Raw genomic sequence first — 22,023 nt, forward strand, 5'->3', positions numbered from 1 at the left:
AAACTGTACCAGATACTTTGTGTGTTTAAACTGTACCAGATACTGTGTGTGTTTAAACTGTACCAGATACTCTGTGTGTTTAAACTGTACCAGATACTGTGTGTGTTTAAACTGTACCAGATACTCTGTGTGTTTAAACTGTACCAGATACTCTGTGTGTTTAAACTGTACCAGATACTCTGTGTGTTTAAACTGTACCAGATACTGTGTGTTTAAACTGTACCAGATACTGTGTGTGTTTAAACTGTACCAGATACTCTGTGTTTAAACTGTACCAGATACTCTGTGTGTTTAAACTGTACCAGATACTGTGTGTGTTTAAACTGTACCAGATACTCTGTGTGTTTAAACTGTACCAGATACTCTGTGTGTTTAAACTGTACCAGATATTCTGTGTGTTTAAACTGTACCAGATACTCTGTGTGTTTAAACTGTACCAGATACTCTGTGTGTTTAAACTGTACCAGATACTCTGTGTGTTTAAACTGTACCAGATACTCTGTGTGTTTAAACTGTACCAGATATTCTGTGTGTTTAAACTGTACCAGATACTCTGTGTGTTTAAACTGTACCAGATACTCTGTGTGTTTAAACTGTACCAGATACTGTGTGTGTTTAAACTGTACCAGATACTCTGTGTGTTTAAACTGTACCAGATACTCTGTGTGTTTAAACTGTACCAGATACTCTGTGTGTTTAAACTGTACCAGATACTCTGTGTGTTTAAACTGTACCAGATACTCTGTGTGTTTAAACTGTACCAGATACTCTGTGTGTTTAAACTGTACCAGATACTGTGTGTGTTTAAACTGTACCAGATACTCTGTGTGTTTAAACTGTACCAGATACTGTGTGTGTTTAAACTGTACCAGATACTCTGTGTGTTTAAACTGTACCAGATACTCTGTGTGTTTAAACTGTACCACGTACTGTGTGTTTAAACTGTAACAGATACTCTGTGTGTTTAAACTGTACCAGATATTCTGTGTGTTTAAACTGTACCACGTACTGTGTGTTTAAACTGTACCAGATACTGTGTGTGTTTAAACTGTACCAGATACTGTGTGTTTAAACTGTACCACATACTGTGTGTTTAAACTGTACCAGATACTGTGTTTAAACTGTACCACGTACTGTGTGTTTAAACTGTACCACATACTGTGTGTTTAAACTGTACCACATACTGTGTGTTTAAACTGTACCAGATACTCTGTGTGTTTAAACTGTACCAGATACTCTGTGTGTTTAAACTGTACCAGATACTGTATGTTTAAACTCTACCAGATACTCTGTGTGTTTAAACTGTACCAGATACTGTGTGTTTTAACTGTAACAGACACTGTGTGTTTAAACTGTACCACATACTGTGTGTTTAAACTGTACCACATACTGTGTGTTTCCACTGTACCACGTACTGTGTGTTTAAACTGTACCACATACTGTGTGTTTAAACTGTACCAGATACTGTGTGTTTAAACTGTACCAGATACTCTGTGTGTTTAAACTGTACCAGATACTGTGTGTGTTTAAACTGTACCAGATACTGTGTGTGTTTAAACTGTACCAGATACTCTGTGTGTTTAAACTGTACCAGATACTGTGTGTGTTTAAACTGTACCAGATACTCTGTGTGTTTAAACTGTACCAGATACTCTGTGTGTTTAAACTGTACCAGATACTCTGTGTGTTTAAACTGTACCAGATACTCTGTGTGTTTAAACTGTACCAGATACTCTGTGTGTTTAAACTGTACCAGATACTCTGTGTGTTTAAACTGTACCAGATACTCTGTGTGTTTAAACTGTACCAGATACTGTGTGTGTTTAAACTGTACCAGATACTCTGTGTGTTTAAACTGTACCAGATACTCTGTGTGTTTAAACTGTACCAGATACTCTGTGTGTTTAAACTGTACCAGATATTCTGTGTGTTTAAACTGTACCAGATACTCTGTGTGTTTAAACTGTACCAGATACTCTGTGTGTTTAAACTGTACCAGATACTGTGTGTGTTTAAACTGTACCAGATACTCTGTGTGTTTAAACTGTACCAGATACTCTGTGTGTTTAAACTGTACCAGATACTCTGTGTGTTTAAACTGTACCAGATACTCTGTGTGTTTAAACTGTACCAGATACTCTGTGTGTTTAAACTGTACCAGATACTCTGTGTGTTTAAACTGTACCAGATACTCTGTGTGTTTAAACTGTACCAGATACTCTGTGTGTTTAAACTGTACCAGATACTCTGTGTGTTTAAACTGTACCAGATACTCTGTGTGTTTAAACTGTACCAGATACTCTGTGTGTTTAAACTGTACCAGATACTCTGTGTGTTTAAACTGTACCAGATACTCTGTGTGTTTAAACTGTACCAGATACTCTGTGTGTTTAAACTGTACCAGATACTCTGTGTGTTTAAACTGTACCAGATACTGTGTGTGTTTAAACTGTACCAGATACTCTGTGTGTTTAAACTGTACCACATACTGTGTGTTTAAACTGTACCAGATACTGTGTGTTTAAACTGTACCAGATACTCTGTGTTTTTAAACTGTACCACGTACTGTGTGTTTAAACTGTAACAGATACTCTGTGTGTTTAAACTGTACCAGATATTCTGTGTGTTTAAACTGTACCACGTACTGTGTGTTTAAACTGTACCAGATACTCTGTGTGTTTAAACTGTACCAGATACTGTGTGTTTAAACTGTACCAGATATTCTGTGTGTTTAAACTGTACCAGATACTGTGTGTGTTTAAACTGTACCAGATACTCTGTGTTTAAACTGTACCAGATATTCTGTGTGTTTAAACTGTACCAGATACTCTGTGTGTTTAAACTGTACCAGATACTCTGTGTGTTTAAACTGTACCAGATACTCTGTGTGTTTAAACTGTACCAGATACTGTGTGTGTTTAAACTGTACCAGATACTCTGTGTGTTTAAACTGTACCAGATACTCTGTGTGTTTAAACTGTACCAGATACTCTGTGTGTTTAAACTGTACCAGATACTGTGTGTGTTTAAACTGTACCAGATACTCTGTGTGTTTAAACTGTACCAGATACTCTGTGTGTTTAAACTGTACCAGATACTCTGTGTGTTTAAACTGTACCAGATACTCTGTGTGTTTAAACTGTACCAGATACTCTGTGTGTTTAAACTGTACCAGATACTCTGTGTGTTTAAACTGTACCAGATACTCTGTGTGTTTAAACTGTACCACATACTGTGTGTTTAAACTGTACCAGATACTGTGTGTTTAAACTGTACCAGATATTCTGTGTGTTTAAACTGTACCAGATACTCTGTGTGTTTAAACTGTACCAGATACTCTGTGTGTTTAAACTGTACCAGATACTCTGTGTGTTTAAACTGTACCAGATACTCTGTGTGTTTAAACTGTACCAGATACTCTGTGTGTTTAAACTGTACCAGATACTCTGTGTGTTTAAACTGTACCAGATACTCTGTGTGTTTAAACTGTACCAGGTACTGTGTGTTTAAACTGTACCAGATACTCTGTGTGTTTAAACTGTACCAGATACTCTGTGTGTTTAAACTGTACCAGATACTCTGTGTGTTTAAACTGTACCACATACTGTGTGTTTAAACTGTACCAGATACTGTGTGTTTAAACTGTACCAGATATTCTGTGTGTTTAAACTGTACCAGATACTCTGTGTGTTTAAACTGTACCAGATACTCTGTGTGTTTAAACTGTACCAGATACTGTGTGTGTTTAAACTGTACCAGATACTCTGTGTGTTTAAACTGTACCAGATACTCTGTGTGTTTAAACTGTACCAGATACTGTGTGTGTTTAAACTGTACCAGATACTCTGTGTGTTTAAACTGTACCAGATACTCTGTGTGTTTAAACTGTACCAGATACTCTGTGTGTTTAAACTGTACCAGATACTCTGTGTGTTTAAACTGTACCAGATACTCTGTGTTTAAACTGTACCAGATACTCTGTGTGTTTAAACTGTACCAGATACTCTGTGTGTTTAAACTGTACCAGATACTCTGTGTGTTTAAACTGTACCAGATACTCTGTGTGTTTAAACTGTACCAGATACTCTGTGTGTTTAAACTGTACCAGATACTGTGTGTGTTTAAACTGTACCAGATACTCTGTGTGTTTAAACTGTACCAGATACTCTGTGTGTTTAAACTGTACCAGATACTGTGTGTTTAAACTGTACCAGATACTCTGTGTGTTTAAACTGTACCAGATACTCTGTGTGTTTAAACTGTACCAGATACTCTGTGTGTTTAAACTGTACCAGATACTGTGTGTGTTTAAACTGTACCAGATACTCTGTGTGTTTAAACTGTACCAGATACTCTGTGTGTTTAAACTGTACCAGATACTCTGTGTGTTTAAACTGTACCAGATACTCTGTGTGTTTAAACTGTACCAGATACTCTGTGTGTTTAAACTGTACCAGATACTCTGTGTGTTTAAACTGTACCAGATACTGTGTGTTTAAACTGTACCAGATACTGTGTGTGTTTAAACTGTACCAGATACTCTGTGTGTTTAAACTGTACCAGATATTCTGTGTGTTTAAACTGTACCAGATTCTGTGTGTTTAAACTGTACCAGATACTCTGTGTGTTTAAACTGTACCAGATACTCTGTGTGTTTAAACTGTACCAGATACTGTGTGTGTTTAAACTGTACCAGATACTCTGTGTGTTTAAACTGTACCAGATACTCTGTGTGTTTAAACTGTACCAGATACTCTGTGTGTTTAAACTGTACCAGATACTGTGTGTGTTTAAACTGTACCAGATACTCTGTGTGTTTAAACTGTACCAGATACTCTGTGTGTTTAAACTGTACCAGATACTCTGTGTGTTTAAACTGTACCAGATACTCTGTGTGTTTAAACTGTACCAGATATTCTGTGTGTTTAAACTGTACCAGATACTGTGTGTTTAAACTGTACCAGATACTCTGTGTGTTTAAACTGTACCAGATACTCTGTGTGTTTAAACTGTACCAGATACTGTGTGTGTTTAAACTGTACCAGATACTGTGTGTTTAAACTGTACCAGATACTCTGTGTGTTTAAACTGTACCAGATACTCTGTGTGTTTAAACTGTACCAGATACTCTGTGTGTTTAAACTGTACCAGATACTGTGTGTGTTTAAACTGTACCAGATACTGTGTGTGTTTAAACTGTACCAGATACTCTGTGTTTAAACTGTACCAGATACTCTGTGTGTTTAAACTGTACCAGATACTGTGTGTGTTTAAACTGTACCAGATACTCTGTGTGTTTAAACTGTACCAGATACTCTGTGTGTTTAAACTGTACCAGATACTCTGTGTGTTTAAACTGTACCAGATACTGTGTGTGTTTAAACTGTACCAGATACTCTGTGTGTTTAAACTGTACCAGATACTCTGTGTGTTTAAACTGTACCAGATACTCTGTGTGTTTAAACTGTACCAGATACTCTGTGTGTTTAAACTGTACCAGATACTCTGTGTGTTTAAACTGTACCAGATACTCTGTGTGTTTAAACTGTACCACGTACTGTGTGTTTAAACTGTACCAGATACTCTGTGTGTTTAAACTGTACCAGATACTGTGTGTTTTAACTGCACCAGACACTGTGTGTTTAAACTACCACATACTGTGTGTTTAAACTGTACCAGATACTGTGTGTTTAAACTGTACCAGATACATTTTTTGTTTCCACTGTACCACGTACTGTGTGTTTAAACTGTACCACATACTGTGTGTTTAAACTGTACCACGTACTGTGTGTTTAAACTGTACCAGATACTCTGTGTGTTTAAACTGTACCAGATACTCTGTGTGTTTAAACTGTACCAGATACTATATGTTTAAACTCTACCAGATACTCTGTGTGTTTAAACTGTACCAGATACTGTGTGTTTTAACTGTACCAGACACTGTGTGTTTAAACTGTACCACATACTGTGTGTTTAAACTGTACCACATACTGTGTGTTTAAACTGTACCAGATACTGTGTGTTTAAACTGTACCAGATACATTTTTTGTTTCCACTGTACCACGTACTGTGTGTTTAAACTGTACCACATACTGTGTGTTTAAACTGTACCAGATACTGTGTGTGTTTAAACTACCAGATACTCTGTGTGTTTAAACTGTACCAGATATTCTGTGTGTTTAAACTGTACCAGATACTGTGTGTGTTTTACTGTACCAGATACTCTGTGTGTTGAAACTGTACCAGATACTGTGTGTGTTTAAACTGTACCAGATACTCTGTGTGTTTAAACTGTACCAGATACTCTGTGTGTTTAAACTGTACCAGATACTCTGTGTGTTTAAACTGTACCAGATATTCTGTGTGTTTAAACTGTACCAGATACTCTGTGTGTTTAAACTGTACCAGATACTGTGTGTGTTTAAACTGTACCAGATACTGTGTGTGTTTAAACTGTACCAGATACTCTGTGTGTTTAAACTGTACCAGATACTCTGTGTGTTTAAACTGTACCAGATATTCTGTGTGTTTAAACTGTACCAGATACTCTGTGTGTTTAAACTGTACCAGATATTCTGTGTTTAAACTGTACCAGATACTGTGTGTTTAAACTGTACCAGATACTGTGTGTGTTTAAACTGTACCAGATACTCTGTGTGTTTAAACTGTACCAGATATTCTGTGTGTTTAAACTGTACCAGATACTGTGTGTGTTTAAACTGTACCAGATACTCTGTGTGTTTAAACTGTACCAGATACTCTGTGTGTTTAAACTGTACCAGATACTCTGTGTGTTTAAACTGTACCAGATATTCTGTGTGTTTAAACTGTACCACCTACTGTGTGTTTAAACTGTACCAGGTACTGTGTGTTTAAACTGTACCACGTACTGTGTGTTTAAACTGTACCAGATACTCTGTGTGTTTAAACTGTACCAGATACTGTGTGTTTTAACTGTACCAGACACTGTGTGTTTAAACTACCACATACTGTGTGTTTAAACTGTACCAGATACTGTGTGTTTAAACTGTACCAGATACTCTGTGTGTTTAAACTGTACCACATACTGTGTGTTTAAACTGTACCAGATACTGTGTGTGTTTAAACTGTACCAGATACTCTGTGTGTTTAAACTGTACCAGATACTCTGTGTGTTTAAACTGTACCAGATACTCTGTGTGTTTAAACTGTACCAGATACTCTGTGTGTTTAAACTGTACCAGATACTCTGTGTGTTTAAACTGTACCAGATACTCTGTGTGTTTAAACTGTACCAGATACTGTGTGTTTAAACTGTACCAGATACTCTGTGTGTTTAAACTGTACCAGATACTGTGTGTGTTTAAACTGTACCAGATACTGTGTGTGTTTAAACTGTACCAGATACTCTGTGTGTTTAAACTGTACCAGATACTCTGTGTGTTTAAACTGTACCAGATACTCTGTGTGTTTAAACTGTACCAGATACTCTGTGTGTTTAAACTGTACCAGATATTCTGTGTGTTTAAACTGTACCAGATACTGTGTGTTTAAACTGTACCAGATACTGTGTGTGTTTAAACTGTACCAGATACTCTGTGTGTTTAAACTGTACCAGATACTCTGTGTGTTTAAACTGTACCAGATACTGTGTGTGTTTAAACTGTACCAGATACTCTGTGTGTTTAAACTGTACCAGATACTCTGTGTGTTTAAACTGTACCAGATACTGTGTGTGTTTAAACTGTACCAGATACTGTGTGTGTTTAAACTGTACCAGATACTCTGTGTGTTTAAACTGTACCAGATACTCTGTGTGTTTAAACTGTACCAGATACTCTGTGTGTTTAAACTGTACCAGATACTGTGTGTGTTTAAACTGTACCAGATACTCTGTGTGTTTAAACTGTACCAGATACTCTGTGTGTTTAAACTGTACCAGATACTCTGTGTGTTTAAACTGTACCAGATACTCTGTGTGTTTAAACTGTACCAGATACTCTGTGTGTTTAAACTGTACCAGATACTCTGTGTGTTTAAACTGTACCAGATACTCTGTGTGTTTAAACTGTACCAGATACTCTGTGTGTTTAAACTGTACCAGATACTCTGTGTGTTTAAACTGTACCAGATACTCTGTGTGTTTAAACTGTACCAGATACTCTGTGTGTTTAAACTGTACCAGATACTGTGTGTGTTTAAACTGTACCAGATACTCTGTGTGTTTAAACTGTACCAGATACTCTGTGTGTTTAAACTGTACCAGATACTCTGTGTGTTTAAACTGTACCAGATACTCTGTGTGTTTAAACTGTACCAGATACTCTGTGTGTTTAAACTGTACCAGATACTCTGTGTGTTTAAACTGTACCAGATACTCTGTGTGTTTAAACTGTACCAGATACTCTGTGTGTTTAAACTGTACCAGATACTCTGTGTGTTTAAACTGTACCAGATACTGTGTGTGTTTAAACTGTACCAGATACTCTGTGTGTTTAAACTGTACCAGATACTCTGTGTGTTTAAACTGTACCAGATACTGTGTGTTTAAACTGTACCAGATACTCTGTGTGTTTAAACTGTACCACGTACTGTGTGTTTAAACTGTACCACGTACTGTGTGTTTAAACTGTACCACGTACTGTGTGTTTAAACTGTACCAGGTACTGTGTGTTTAAACTGTACCAGATACTCTGTGTGTTTAAACTGTACCACGTACTGTGTGTTTAAACTGTACCAGATACTCTGTGTGTTTAAACTGTACCAGACACTGTGTGTTTAAACTGTACCACATACTGTGTGTTTAAACTGTACCAGATACTGTGTGTTTAAACTGTACCAGATACTGTGTGTTTAAACTGTACCACATACTGTGTGTTTAAACTGTACCACATACTGTGTGTTTAAACTGTACCAGATACTGTGTGTTTAAACTGTACCACGTACTGTGTGTTTAAACTGTACCAGATACTCTGTGTGTTTAAACTGTACCAGATACTCTGTGTGTTTAAACTGTACCAGATACTCTGTGTGTTTAAACTGTACCAGACACTGTGTGTTTAAACTGTACCACATACTGTGTGTTTAAACTGTACCAGATACTCTGTGTGTTTAAACTGTACCAGATATTCTGTGTGTTTAAACTGTACCAGATACTCTGTGTGTTTAAACTGTACCAGATACTGTGTGTGTTTAAACTGTCCCAGATACTGTGTGTTTAAACTGTACCAGATACTGTGTGTGTTTAAACTGTACCAGATACTCTGTGTGTTTAAACTGTACCAGATACTCTGTGTGTTTAAACTGTACCAGATACTCTGTGTGTTTAAACTGTACCAGATACTCTGTGTGTTTAAACTGTACCACATACTGTGTGTTTAAACTGTACCAGATACTGTGTGTTTTAACTGTACCAGACACTGTGTGTTTAAACTACCACATACTGTGTGTTTAAACTGTACCAGATACTGTGTGTGTTTAAACTGTACCAGATACTCTGTGTGTTTAAACTGTACCAGATACTCTGTGTGTTTAAACTGTACCAGATACTCTGTGTGTTTAAACTGTACCAGATACTCTGTGTGTTTAAACTGTACCAGATACTCTGTGTGTTTAAACTGTACCAGATATTCTGTGTGTTTAAACTGTACCAGATACTGTGTGTGTTTAAACTGTACCAGATACTCTGTGTGTTTAAACTGTACCAGATATTCTGTGTGTTTAAACTGTACCAGATACTCTGTGTGTTTAAACTGTACCAGATACTCTGTGTGTTTAAACTGTACCAGATACTCTGTGTGTTTAAACTGTACCAGATATTCTGTGTGTTTAAACTGTACCAGATACTCTGTGTGTTTAAACTGTACCAGATACTCTGTGTGTTTAAACTGTACCAGATACTGTGTGTGTTTAAACTGTACCAGATACTCTGTGTGTTTAAACTGTACCAGATACTGTGTGTGTTTAAACTGTACCAGATACTCTGTGTGTTTAAACTGTACCAGATACTCTGTGTGTTTAAACTGTACCAGATATTCTGTGTGTTTAAACTGTACCACGTACTGTGTGTTTAAACTGTACCAGATACTGTGTGTTTAAACTGTACCACATACTGTGTGTTTAAACTGTACCAGATACTGTGTTTAAACTGTACCACGTACTGTGTGTTTAAACTGTACCACATACTGTGTGTTTAAACTGTACCACGTACTGTGTGTTTAAACTGTACCAGATACTCTGTGTGTTTAAACTGTACCAGATACTCTGTGTGTTTAAACTGTACCAGATACTCTGTGTGTTTAAACTGTACCAGATACTCTGTGTGTTTAAACTGTACCAGATACTCTGTGTGTTTAAACTGTACCAGATACTCTGTGTGTTTAAACTGTACCAGATACTCTGTGTGTTTAAACTGTACCAGATACTCTGTGTGTTTAAACTGTACCAGATACTCTGTGTGTTTAAACTGTACCAGATACTCTGTGTGTTTAAACTGTACCAGATACTCTGTGTGTTTAAACTGTACCAGATACTCTGTGTGTTTAAACTGTACCAGATACTCTGTGTGTTTAAACTGTACCAGATACTCTGTGTGTTTAAACTGTACCAGATACTCTGTGTGTTTAAACTGTACCAGATACTGTGTGTGTTTAAACTGTACCAGATACTCTGTGTGTTTAAACTGTACCAGATACTCTGTGTGTTTAAACTGTACCAGATACTCTGTGTGTTTAAACTGTACCAGATACTCTGTGTGTTTAAACTGTACCAGATACTCTGTGTGTTTAAACTGTACCAGATACTGTGTGTGTTTAAACTGTACCAGATACTCTGTGTGTTTAAACTGTACCAGATACTCTGTGTGTTTAAACTGTACCAGATACTCTGTGTGTTTAAACTGTACCAGATACTCTGTGTGTTTAAACTGTACCAGATACTCTGTGTGTTTAAACTGTACCAGATACTCTGTGTGTTTAAACTGTACCAGATACTCTGTGTGTTTAAACTGTACCAGATACTCTGTGTGTTTAAACTGTACCAGATACTCTGTGTGTTTAAACTGTACCAGATACTGTGTGTGTTTAAACTGTACCAGATACTCTGTGTGTGTTTAAACTGTACCAGATACTCTGTGTGTTTAAACTGTACCAGATACTCTGTGTGTTTAAACTGTACCAGATACTCTGTGTGTTTAAACTGTACCAGATACTCTGTGTGTTTAAACTGTACCAGATACTCTGTGTGTTTAAACTGTACCAGATACTCTGTGTGTTTAAACTGTACCAGATACTCTGTGTGTTTAAACTGTACCAGATACTCTGTGTGTTTAAACTGTACCAGATACTCTGTGTGTTTAAACTGTACCAGATACTCTGTGTGTTTAAACTGTACCAGATACTCTGTGTGTTTAAACTGTACCAGATACTCTGTGTGTTTAAACTGTACCAGATACTCTGTGTGTTTAAACTGTACCAGATACTCTGTGTGTTTAAACTGTACCAGATACTCTGTGTGTTTAAACTGTACCAGATACTCTGTGTGTTTAAACTGTACCAGATACTCTGTGTGTTTAAACTGTACCAGATACTCTGTGTGTTTAAACTGTACCAGATACTCTGTGTGTTTAAACTGTACCAGATACTCTGTGTGTTTAAACTGTACCAGATACTCTGTGTGTTTTAACTGTACCAGACACTGTGTGTTTAAACTGTACCAGATACTCTGTTTGTTTAAACTGTACCAGATCCTCTGTGTGTTTAAACTGTACCAGATACTCTGTGTGTTTAAACTGTACCAGACACTCTGTGTGTTTAAACTGTACCAGATACTCTGTGTGTTTAAACTGTACCAGATACTCTGTGTGTTTAAACTGTACCAGATACTCTGTGTGTTTAAACTGTACCAGATACTCTGTGTGTTTAAACTGTACCAGATACTGTGTGTGTTTAAACTGTACCAGATACTCTGTGTGTTTAAACTGTACCAGATACTCTGTGTGTTTAAACTGTACCAGATACTCTGTGTGTTTAAACTGTACCAGATACTCTGTGTGTTTAAACTGTACCAGATACTCTGTGTGTTTAAACTGTACCAGATACTCTGTGTGTTTAAACTGTACCAGATACTCTGTGTGTTTAAACTGTACCAGATACTCTGTGTGTTTAAACTGTACCAGATACTCTGTGTGTTTAAACTCTACCAGATACTCTGTGTGTTTAAACTGTACCAGATACTGTGTGTTTAAACTGTAACAGATACTCTGTGTGTTTTAACTGTACCAGACACTGTGTGTTTAAACTGTACCACATACTGTGTGTTTAAACTGTACCAGATACTGTGTGTTTAAACTGTACCAGATACATTTTTTGTTTCCACTGTACCACGTACTGTGTGTTTAAACTGTACCACATACTGTGTGTTTAAACTGTACCAGATACTGTGTGTTTTTACTGTACCAGATACTGTGTGTTTTTACTGTACCAGATACTGTGTGTTTAAACTGTACCAGATGCTGTGTGTTTAAACTGTACAAGATGCTGTGTGTTTAATCTGTACCAGATACTGTGTTTAAACTGTACCAGATACTGTATATTTAAACTGCACCAGATACTGTGTTTAAACTGTACCAGATACTGTGTGTTTAAACTGTACCAGATACTCTTTGTTTAAACTGTACCAGATACTCTGTGTGTTTAAACTGTACCAGATACTCTGTGTGTTTAAACTGTACCAGATACTCTGTGTGTTTAAACTGTAACAGATACTGTGCGGGAATAATTTGGGCCATTAAAAAAGACTAATATATGTTTCATACAGACATATTGCGAACTGTGCTGTTTGCCACTTCATTCGTCTGTCTCCCGTTTACAGCGGGCAATATTAACGCTGCGTTTGAAAAGCTGCTGATTGGTTATTTTGCATTTTCAATTCACTTTTCCTGATGCAGTGTGGTCAGTCACTTTATTGTCCCTTTCAGTAATCTTTAAAATTAACATGAACATCTGGATTTAAGTCGATTTAATAAATATCTTCAGGGAGGAACACGCAATAAAAAAAATTGCCCTCTTTATGTTTCACCACCATTTCCCTGTGAACGGTATAAATATCCCAGAACTTTGGCTCTGAGTTAAACCAAGAATGCAACACAATGAACCTTTTTAAAGTCCATGAAATAATTTAAATTGATTCATTAACTTAAACTTTTTCCGTCACTGGGACGTTTACTTTTGCTGGTGAGAGAAAATGCATGATGTGTCACGATATCATTTGATAACTTCATCATAAGAAGGCAAGACTTAATTTTTTTTTCTTTTTCTGCAGAATAAATTATGATGGGAGACTTGCGACGATTATGTCTTGCATCCCAATTCTACCAAGACGAGGAATCTGCCACAAGTGATGTATCTACCTCTGATCGGGTAAGCCTTTCAGCTTTTGTTGCACTGAAGGGTATTAATTTATTATGTGTGTAAATATGGTGGAATGCGCAACTATCAAAACGACGTAATCCGCCCCAGAATGCTCAGGGCACATGCGCAGACACCCACAGAAACGGTGGTGTTCGGGGTGCCATAAAGTATATTGTTGTGGTTGACGAAATTCGCAAACCACCATTCAGGTCCCTTAGGTGAGATATCTCTGTAAGTATATGTGTAGTTAGGCCCAAACCCGTTGTTTAGAGGGAATAAATGTCTTTCATTCGGGCTGCGACCCTTCTAGATAGCCGTTTTTTTTTTACTATCTTTATTTTGGACCAGCCGCCATTACTACCACCACCAACCACGTCTCAACAGCCATCACACAACAACCACCAACCGCAACGCCGCTTCACAACCACAGCCACGACCCTTGCCGTCACATCTCGCTCTCGCAACCATCGCATCACCGCCATTCCCGCGCCGCTTGTGGACACCGATCCTGGACTCGTGCAGGGCGCGCGCCGAGCGGCGGGTGCAAAAACACCAGCCTTTCCGAAGAAATCGGATCAAAAACGATTCACGCCCACTTCTGTTCCGTCCTATCAGCGAGCATGGGGCGATTTGGCCCCGCCTCCAGGTGCGTCGGAGTATAATTGCAATATGCAGATTCGCGGATCAAAAAGCATTCACGCCTACTTTTCCTCTGTCCAATGGGGAGCCAGCCAGATGTAAAGGGTCGAAGGTGAAGGAGCGAAGCCACGGGGGCTATAAAGGGCCGCGTTCGCTCGCCAAAAAGGCAGTGGAGTTGGGAAGAGTCGGAGAAAAGTAGTGAGTCAGTCAAGGAGAGTTGAGAAGAGAAGAGTCAGAGAAAGCAGTTGGACGGAGCTGAGAAGAGTGGAGAGTGGGAGAGTTGGAGAGGTGGCGGCGGAGAAGGCAGTCGAGAGGGCTCTCGTGTCAGAGTCGGGGAGCTGCGGGGAGGGGAGGCCGGTAACGCGACCGAGGTCGCGGTGGAGACGCTCGTCGCGGGACCAAAGCCAGCGATATATCCTCATTCCCCCGAGCATCAACAACCCCCTCCTGTTTCCCCCTGCGCTGAGATAGTGTGAGAAGGGGGCCCCCTTCCCACCCCATTTCCAGGCAGTGCCAGCGAGGCCCGCGGAGTCGGGGCGCCACCGCCATTTTGCGGCTCATCACCAGACGGGTAGGCTCGACGCGGTCTCGGCCCCAGGCCCGTCTGCCCCCCCTCATCGTTGAGGGTGGTCCCTTTTTCTTTTGCTTTGAGTATATGTGTTGTCGGCGCCGTCTGTGAAGTAAAACTGTATAAGTGTTGCCGTGTGCTCGCTAGTCGGTTAGATCTGCACTGTTGCATTTGCTTTTCATGCAGAATTGTGTGTTTCTTTTATTTTTACATTTGCTTTTGGTGTATAATTGTATATGTGTGCTTTCCGTTTGCCGCGGAATAAATGTGCTTTATGTTGAACTGTTTCTCCCGTTTCGCTTCGTCTTTTCTTTTATTGAATCTCCATCTTACTTCACGTAAAGGGTTGGTCGTGGGCTAAATACGCCCAATAATTAATCGAACCGTCGAGGTTGACGATAACACCGCTCGGTTATCCCGATAGTACGGAACGGGTCGCTTAAAGTGGCCCGTGTCCGAAGTCGACCTGCGGCGAGGTGAAATCGCCCGGTCTACCCTCCGTGTGGGTACTTAGGTAGGTCGAATTTGGCGAGCAACCCTATCCCACGCGGGGGGCCGATTGGCATGATCGTGGTGAGGCCGAAAGACCCACCCGTGACTAGTTCCCGGCGTTAGTCCGAGAGGGTCACGACGTGATTGTCCGTCCGGTGGGCGACGTGCCGCGATTCGAATTACGTGGCCGTTCGCACGCCGGCGGGCGCGAATCCGCAACACTGGTGTCAGGAGTGGGATATAAACTCATCGCCCTCCTCGCGGCACTGGTATCGGAGAACGGGAAAACGGGCTCTCCTGTCTCCAGCTAAATTCACGGGAATCGGTCCAGGGGTGAGACGAGCGACCCCCGATTCCCTCCAAATTACGAGCGATTCAAATTAACCTTTTACGAGAAATAAGATGGCGTCTCAAGGCGAGCGGGAGCCGGGGGTATTAGAAATGGATTTAGAATGTGTAGAATCCATGGTCCAGGATGAAAACCCCATGCAGGAAATGTTGGTTGTGCAGGAACATGAACTCCCCCAACTGAACCCAGAGTTTGAAATGGGCGCAGTGGCTGGGGTGGCGGACAAACGGCCCCCACGTGCGAATTCGCCCACAGATCGGACGATGGAAATGTTTGAGGCATTGATGAGGAAAATGGATACAAACACAAATGAAATGAAAAACGAAATAAAAGGCATGAACAAGCAAATGAACGAAATGAAAACGAAAATGGAAACAAACGCACTCAAAATGAAGGAAGAAATGAAAGAGCTGCGGGGTGAGATGCAGAAAATAGGCCGAAGCCTGCAGGCGGGCATGGAGGCGACGACAGTGGAGCTCAAAATGGCGACGCCACGTGTGGGAGCGAACGAGCTGGGAGGGAGTGCAACGGTGTCGGGCCCGCGGTGGAGGCGGGTAAGGAAAAAATAATTCGGGGGACGTATTGGGCGAGAAGCGTGACGGAGACGTGCACGAGGGAGATAAGAGACGAGGTGAAAGTAATTGGGAGGGAGAGAAAAGAACAATTAATACGGAAAGCAAGGAGGAGGTACGTGGAGATCGTGAAAGAGCAAGGAGTGAAAAACAGGGAAGGACGGGAGCGACTTAAGTAGAAAGCATGGTTGACCTACATAAAGATAAGGGAAAGACGCCAGAAAGAAGCAGAGACTAATAGACAGGAGGGGACAACAGAAACTTATAAATGTATAGAGACACGGGAGACAGAAAAAATAGAGGAGAGACTGCATGATAATGACAAGGCTAGAGACGTACACACACACACGGAGGTAGTGGAGGATAGTGAGGGTGAGCTCGCGGAGCGTGTAGGGACCCAGTGCGAGCAGCTGGATGGCCTCCTCCAGGAACGAGGGGAGGGAGTATGCCCCCTTGAGGCGAGTCACGACCAGGTGAGTTCGGTCGTGCTTTGCGAGTTCGAGGGGAGGAGTGCTGTGGACGGGTGCACGCCGAGCTTGGGGGGTATAGAGGCCCGAATCCCCAGTGGTCCCACTGGGGACACGAATCCCCAGTGTGGTTGTCCCGGTGTGTGTGGTGTCGAGGTGTGTGTTCACGAGTGTGGCGAAATGCGTGCTGCAACGCACGCATAGCGCGGGTGCAAGGGCGTGTGTGAGAGCGACCGGGTGGGTGACAAAGACCCCGTGTGTGGAAGCGACCCCGTGTGTGAGTGGTGTGGTGGTAAGTGTGCAGAAGATCGTGCTTCCCAGCACGCCGTGTGTGAGTGAGGCACGGTGTATGAGTGAGGCACCGCGGATGAGTGCCCCCGCGTGTGTGAGTGAGGAACGGTGTATGAGTGAGGCACCGCGGATGAGTGCCCCCGCGTGTGTGAGTAGTATGGTTTGTGTGAGGGAAATGGCACGTGTGAGTGAAAGGCCGCGAGTGAGTGGAGCCACGTGTGCAAGGGAAATGGCATGCGTGAGTGAGCGGCCGAGTGTGAGAGAGACAGCGTGTGCAAGGCCGCTGTGTGTGAGGGAGATGTCGGTCGGCATGTGTGAACATGCAGCCGCGTCTCCCGGTGCGAGTTTAATGGTGAGGTGTGTTAGCGTCGTAACACGCGGGAGTGTGTGTGTTGAATGGCGACGACGACGGCGACAGAAGAAAGAAAGCCGAGTAGCGGCTGTAGTTGTTTCGGGGACCGTGCCGGGTTCACCTAGCAGCGAGCCCGAGGTCCGTGCTGTGCAACGCACGAGGTCCCCACGTGCTCGCTTGCGAGAGTGAAGTCCCGGTCCGGAAACGCCAGCGGTGGATTTGCCGATCCCGCGGACGGACAAAGTTTAGGCAGGATTACGGATTTGGACCGGACGGGTTCTCCACGCGATCGTGTGTGTTAAGCTCCAACGGGCAAAGCACATGTGTTCGCGTGGGGAACCCCTCGAGACGTGGGGCTTGTTTTTTTTTATGCGCACGGTGACGTCATGGCTGCACGCGGGGTTGGAATCCGGCAGGAGGGGTATCCCTGCCGGATGGTACCGTCCAAGGAGGGACGAGGTACACGTGCAGCTGCATGACGTCACGGGCAGGTGCAAAGTGAGCGAGCTGTGAGTTGCCGCGCTGGTGATGCGCATGTAAAAAAATAAAATAAAAAACAAGCCTCACTTTCGGGTGCACAGGATTCCTGGGCAAGGGGTGGAAGACCCCCTTACCTGGGCACAGGATGGAAACTAGTTAGGGGGAAGGGTTAGCTTCGTTAGACCGGCTCCATGGAGCAGGGGTAAGTCCTCATGGAGCCCGTGGAATGGATTAGTTAGAGGGATTGTAGCCAGATTTAGGTTGGGAAATAAAATGATTTTTATGATTTAGAAGACAGTGACAGACAGTGAATGTGTAGAGTTGACGTAGTTTAGCTACGTAGTGTTAAAAGGAACGTGCTACTAGTTTAAGGGATGACGTGGGAGCATGAGTTAGTTAGGGGAGGTAGTTAGAAGGATGGCAGAGTTCAGCGGTGAGTGTGTTGAAGAGTTGGTGAGTGAAGTGGAAGCATATACTTGGTGAGTGAGTGAGGCCAGCGGGTCTGTGTGTATGGAGCGAATGGGGACTGCATGGTGCGATGAGTGATTGGGGGGAGGAGTGACTCCCGCCCAAGGGACCCCGGGGTCAGTGTAGAGTGAGTTAGGGGGTTAGTTAAATTCAAAAATGGAGGTTGTTTTGTTGTTGGTGTGAATGTAGGCTCGAAACCCATTTGGAGGGGTGCAGGAGCCCTGTTGACGGGCTGGGAGCGTGGCTGCGAAAGGTGAGTATCGCTGAGTGGGTACCCTGGGCACCAGGCTAGTCGGCCGTGGTAGGCCAAGGGTCCATAAGGGGCCTGGGAAGCCAGCCTGCCACGTGTGCGTTTCAGGGGAGGTGCCATGGGGGGCACTCCCCGGTGTTTAGGGAGCTGGTAGGCTCGGAGGCAGTGTAGTGCCCGGGGGTGCCATAGCGGGAGATTCGGCAGAGGGTTGTGCCTGCCAAAGGGAGCCACGTGTCCCAGCCATGAGACCGTGTGAGGGCACGGAGAGAAAATTGGGGGGCGAGGCCCGAAATTGTGAGGACACCAACACAGGCGACGGGAATCTGGGTTGTTAGAACCAATAGTTTAAGCGAGAGGCGCTTGTTGAAAGCCCCGGGGTAGTTTAACAGTTAAATGGATAGGGTAGAATAGGAAGTGTACCCCTCCGCACCATCCATCCCCTCGCTCTCGTTGTGGGCCGCTGGACCCACTTTGGTTTAGATCGCTGAAGTCTGGGGAGGCCATCCTGAGGCTTCGTTGGGCCTCGGCACAGGACGCTAGCTCTCCCTTGTTCCCCTCCGGGAAGGGAACGTAGGGGTTGGGAGTAGGCTAGGTGACAGGATAGGTTAGCCGAACAAAGACGATAAAGGGGGTTAGGGGACGATTTATAGTGGGGAAAAAATATATATATATCTAAGTTGGGGCTAAATTGGGGTTTGACAAATTAAGGGAGTGGGTATAGACAGTGACAGGCAAAGGCAATAGGTTGGGAGGGAGACCGTAGGGTAGGTCCGAGCCCGCCTTCCGAGTGGCCAGCACCACCGCACTCCCTCCACCAACCTCCACTGAACGGCAAAGGCTGGCCAGCTTCATCTGCTGGCTGCGTTGCTGCAAGGCAGAGGCTGGCCAACTTCATCGGCAGCTGTTGTTTTGCTGCAAGGCCTGTGCCGGCTGGATCGGCTGCAGCTGCTGCGCTGCAAGGCCTGTACCGGCCGGATCGTCTGCAGCTGTTTTCTGCAAGGCCTGTGCCGGCCAGTTCATCTGCCGGCTGTGTTTGCCTGCAGCGGCCTTGTTCTGCAGGCTGTGTTCGCCTGATCACCTTTGCCATGCCATGCCCACTTCCCCTGTTCACCAGCCCCGTTCAATTTTTGCTTTGCCCCCCCCCCCCCTGTTCATTGCCATGTGCGCCAGAATCAGGAAGCAACAGTTTGCAAGCTGCGAGAACTGCCCTGTTGGCAGCTACAACACGGGCCTGCAGTGGCGGCCCGTGCACCGTGTTTGCGTCCATCCATTCATCCATCCATTCGTTGTGTTCATTGTGTGTGCCACTTGAGCTGGCACGGAGACTGCGTTTGTGCAGCCCATGCACCGTTGTGGTTCACTGCGTTCAGTTCAAAAGGGAAGGCCTTGGACTGCGTGTGAGCAGCCGGCCACATTCCCTGTCACCTGCGTTGTTTGAGCCAGAGACTGCATGCAAGCAGCCTGGCTCCCTGCTAACTGCTTTCTTTTTGCAGAGTTCAGTGATCCTGGGCCATGGTTTAGTGTAAAATTTGTAAGTTAAGGTTAAGATGTACTGTACATATGAGTGCGCCCCCGGCATGTCTGTCTTAGCACCGGCAATTTTATTTAAGTCGTCCGTGTGAGTGAGTTTGTTTAGGTAGTTACTCAGCCCTCAGGTTATTTATTTTGGGGACACGAATACCATGAATGTCGCACTCAGGGATCCGTAGGTAAAATGTACTAGGGGAGAACTACACATGATGGCACACGAAAATTTGACGACTCGGGACGAGTCTGTAAAAAGGGGAGGGGGTAGTGTTGTGGTTGACGAAATTCGCAAACCACCATTTAGGTCCCTTAGGTGAGATATCTCTGTAAGTATATGTGTAGTTAGGCCCAAACCCGTTGTTTAGAGGGAATAAATGTCATTCATTCGGGCTGCGACCCTTCGAGATAGCCGTTTTTCTTTTATTATCTTTATTTTGGACCAGCCGCCATTACTACCATTACTACCACCACCTACCACGTCTCAAGAGCCATCACACAACAACCACCAACCGCAACGCCGCTTCACAACCACAGCCACGACCCTTGCCGTCACATCTCGCTCTCGCAACCATCGCATCACCGCCATTCCCGCGCCGCTTGTGGACACCGATCCTGGCCTCGTGCAGGGCGCGCGCCGAGCGGCGGGTGCAAAAACACCAGCCTTTCCGAAGAAATCGGATCAAAAACGATTCACGCCCACTTCTGTTCCGTCCTATCAGCGAGCATGGGGCGATTTGGCCCCGCCTCCAGGTGCGTCGGAGTATAATCGCAATATGCAGATTCGCGGATCAAAAAGCATTCACGCCCACTTTTCCTCTGTCCAATGGGGAGCCAGCCAGAGGTAAAGGGTCGAAGGTGAAGGAGCGAAGCCACGGGGGCTATAAATGGCCGCGTTCGCTCGCCAAAAAGGCAGTGAAGTTGGGATGAGTCGGAGAAAAGTAGTGAGTCAGTCAAGGAGAGTTGAGAAGAGAAGAGTCAGAGAAAGCAGTTGGACGGAGCTGAGAAGAGTGGAGAGTGGGAGAGTTGGAGAGGTGGCGGCGGCGAAGGCAGTCGAGAGGGCGCTCGTGTCAGAGTCGGGGAGCTGCGGGGAGGGGAGGCCGGTAACGCGACCGAGGTCGCGGTGGAGACGCTCGTCGCGGGACCAAAGCCAGCGATATATCCTCATTCCCCCGAGCATAAACAACCCCCTCCTGTTTCCCCCTGCGCTGAGATAGTGTGAGAAGGGGGCCCCGTTCCCACCCCATTTCCAGGCAGTGACAGCGAGGCCCGCGGAGTCGGGGTGCCACCGCCATTTTGCGGCTCATCACCAGACGGGTAGGCTTGACGCGGTCTCGGCCCCAGGCCCGTCTGCCCCCCCTCATCGTTGAGGGTGGTCCCTTTTTATTTTGCTTTGAGTATATGTGTTGTCGGCGCCGTCTGTGAAGTAAAACTGTATAAGTGTTGCCGTGTGCTCGGTAGTCTGTTAGATCTGCATTGTTGCATTTGCTTTTTGTGCAGAATTGTGTGTTTCTTTTATTTTTACATTTGCTTTTGGTGTATAATTGTATATGTGTGCTTTCCGTTTGCCGCGGAATAAATGTGCTTTATGTTGAACTGTTTCTCCCGTTTCGCTTCGTCTTTTCTTTTATTGAATCTCCATCTTACTTCACGTAAAGGGTTGGTCGTGGGCTAAATACGCCCAATAATTAATCGAACCGTCGAGGTTGACGATAACACCGCTCGGTTATCCCGATAGTACGGAACGGGTCGCTTAAAGTGGCCCGTGTCCGAAGTCGACCTACGGCGAGGTGCGATCGCCCGGTCTACCCTCCGTGTGGGTACTTAGGTAGGTCGAATTTGGCGAGCAACCCTATCCCACGCGGGGGGCCGATTGGCACGATCGTGGTGAGGGCGAAAGGCCCACCCGTGACTAGTTCCCGGCGTTGGTCCGAGAGGGTCACGACGGGATTGTCCGTCCGGTGGGCGACGTGCCGCGATTCTAGTTACGTGGCCGTTCGCACGCCGGCGGGCGCGAATCCGCAACAATATCATGTATGCGAAAAAAGGATTGTTACCCAAAATGGTTCACGAACCTTATAAAGGAACCTCAGAATACTTCGAAAAAGCACCTGAGATAAAAGGCTGTGCCTCTGCACAATGAAAGACTTGAGCTTTCTTCACTCACTGAACGTCCATTCGCC

The 22,023-nt window shown here is 43.8% G+C and overlaps 1 protein-coding gene across 2 annotated transcripts in view; it reads left to right on the forward strand.

Annotated features, from left to right (window-relative positions):
- The window catches only part of SYMPK (symplekin scaffold protein), a 121,727-nt gene that overhangs the window by 14,831 nt on the left and 84,873 nt on the right, over positions 1 to 22,023 (forward strand). For both annotated transcript variants that reach the window (XM_085879978.1, XM_085879979.1), the window contains one exon: positions 13,300 to 13,397. In XM_085879978.1, coding sequence (XP_085736104.1) covers positions 13,308 to 13,397 — 90 coding nt within the window. In that variant the 5' untranslated portion in view covers positions 13,300 to 13,307. The remainder of the gene's footprint in view (positions 1 to 13,299; positions 13,398 to 22,023) is intronic.

Source organism: Eptatretus burgeri, chromosome 4, assembly GCF_056783735.1.
Source record: "Eptatretus burgeri isolate ZD-2024b chromosome 4, Ebu_testis_v1, whole genome shotgun sequence".
In the NCBI taxonomy this organism is placed as follows: Eukaryota; Metazoa; Chordata; class Myxini; order Myxiniformes; family Myxinidae; genus Eptatretus; species Eptatretus burgeri.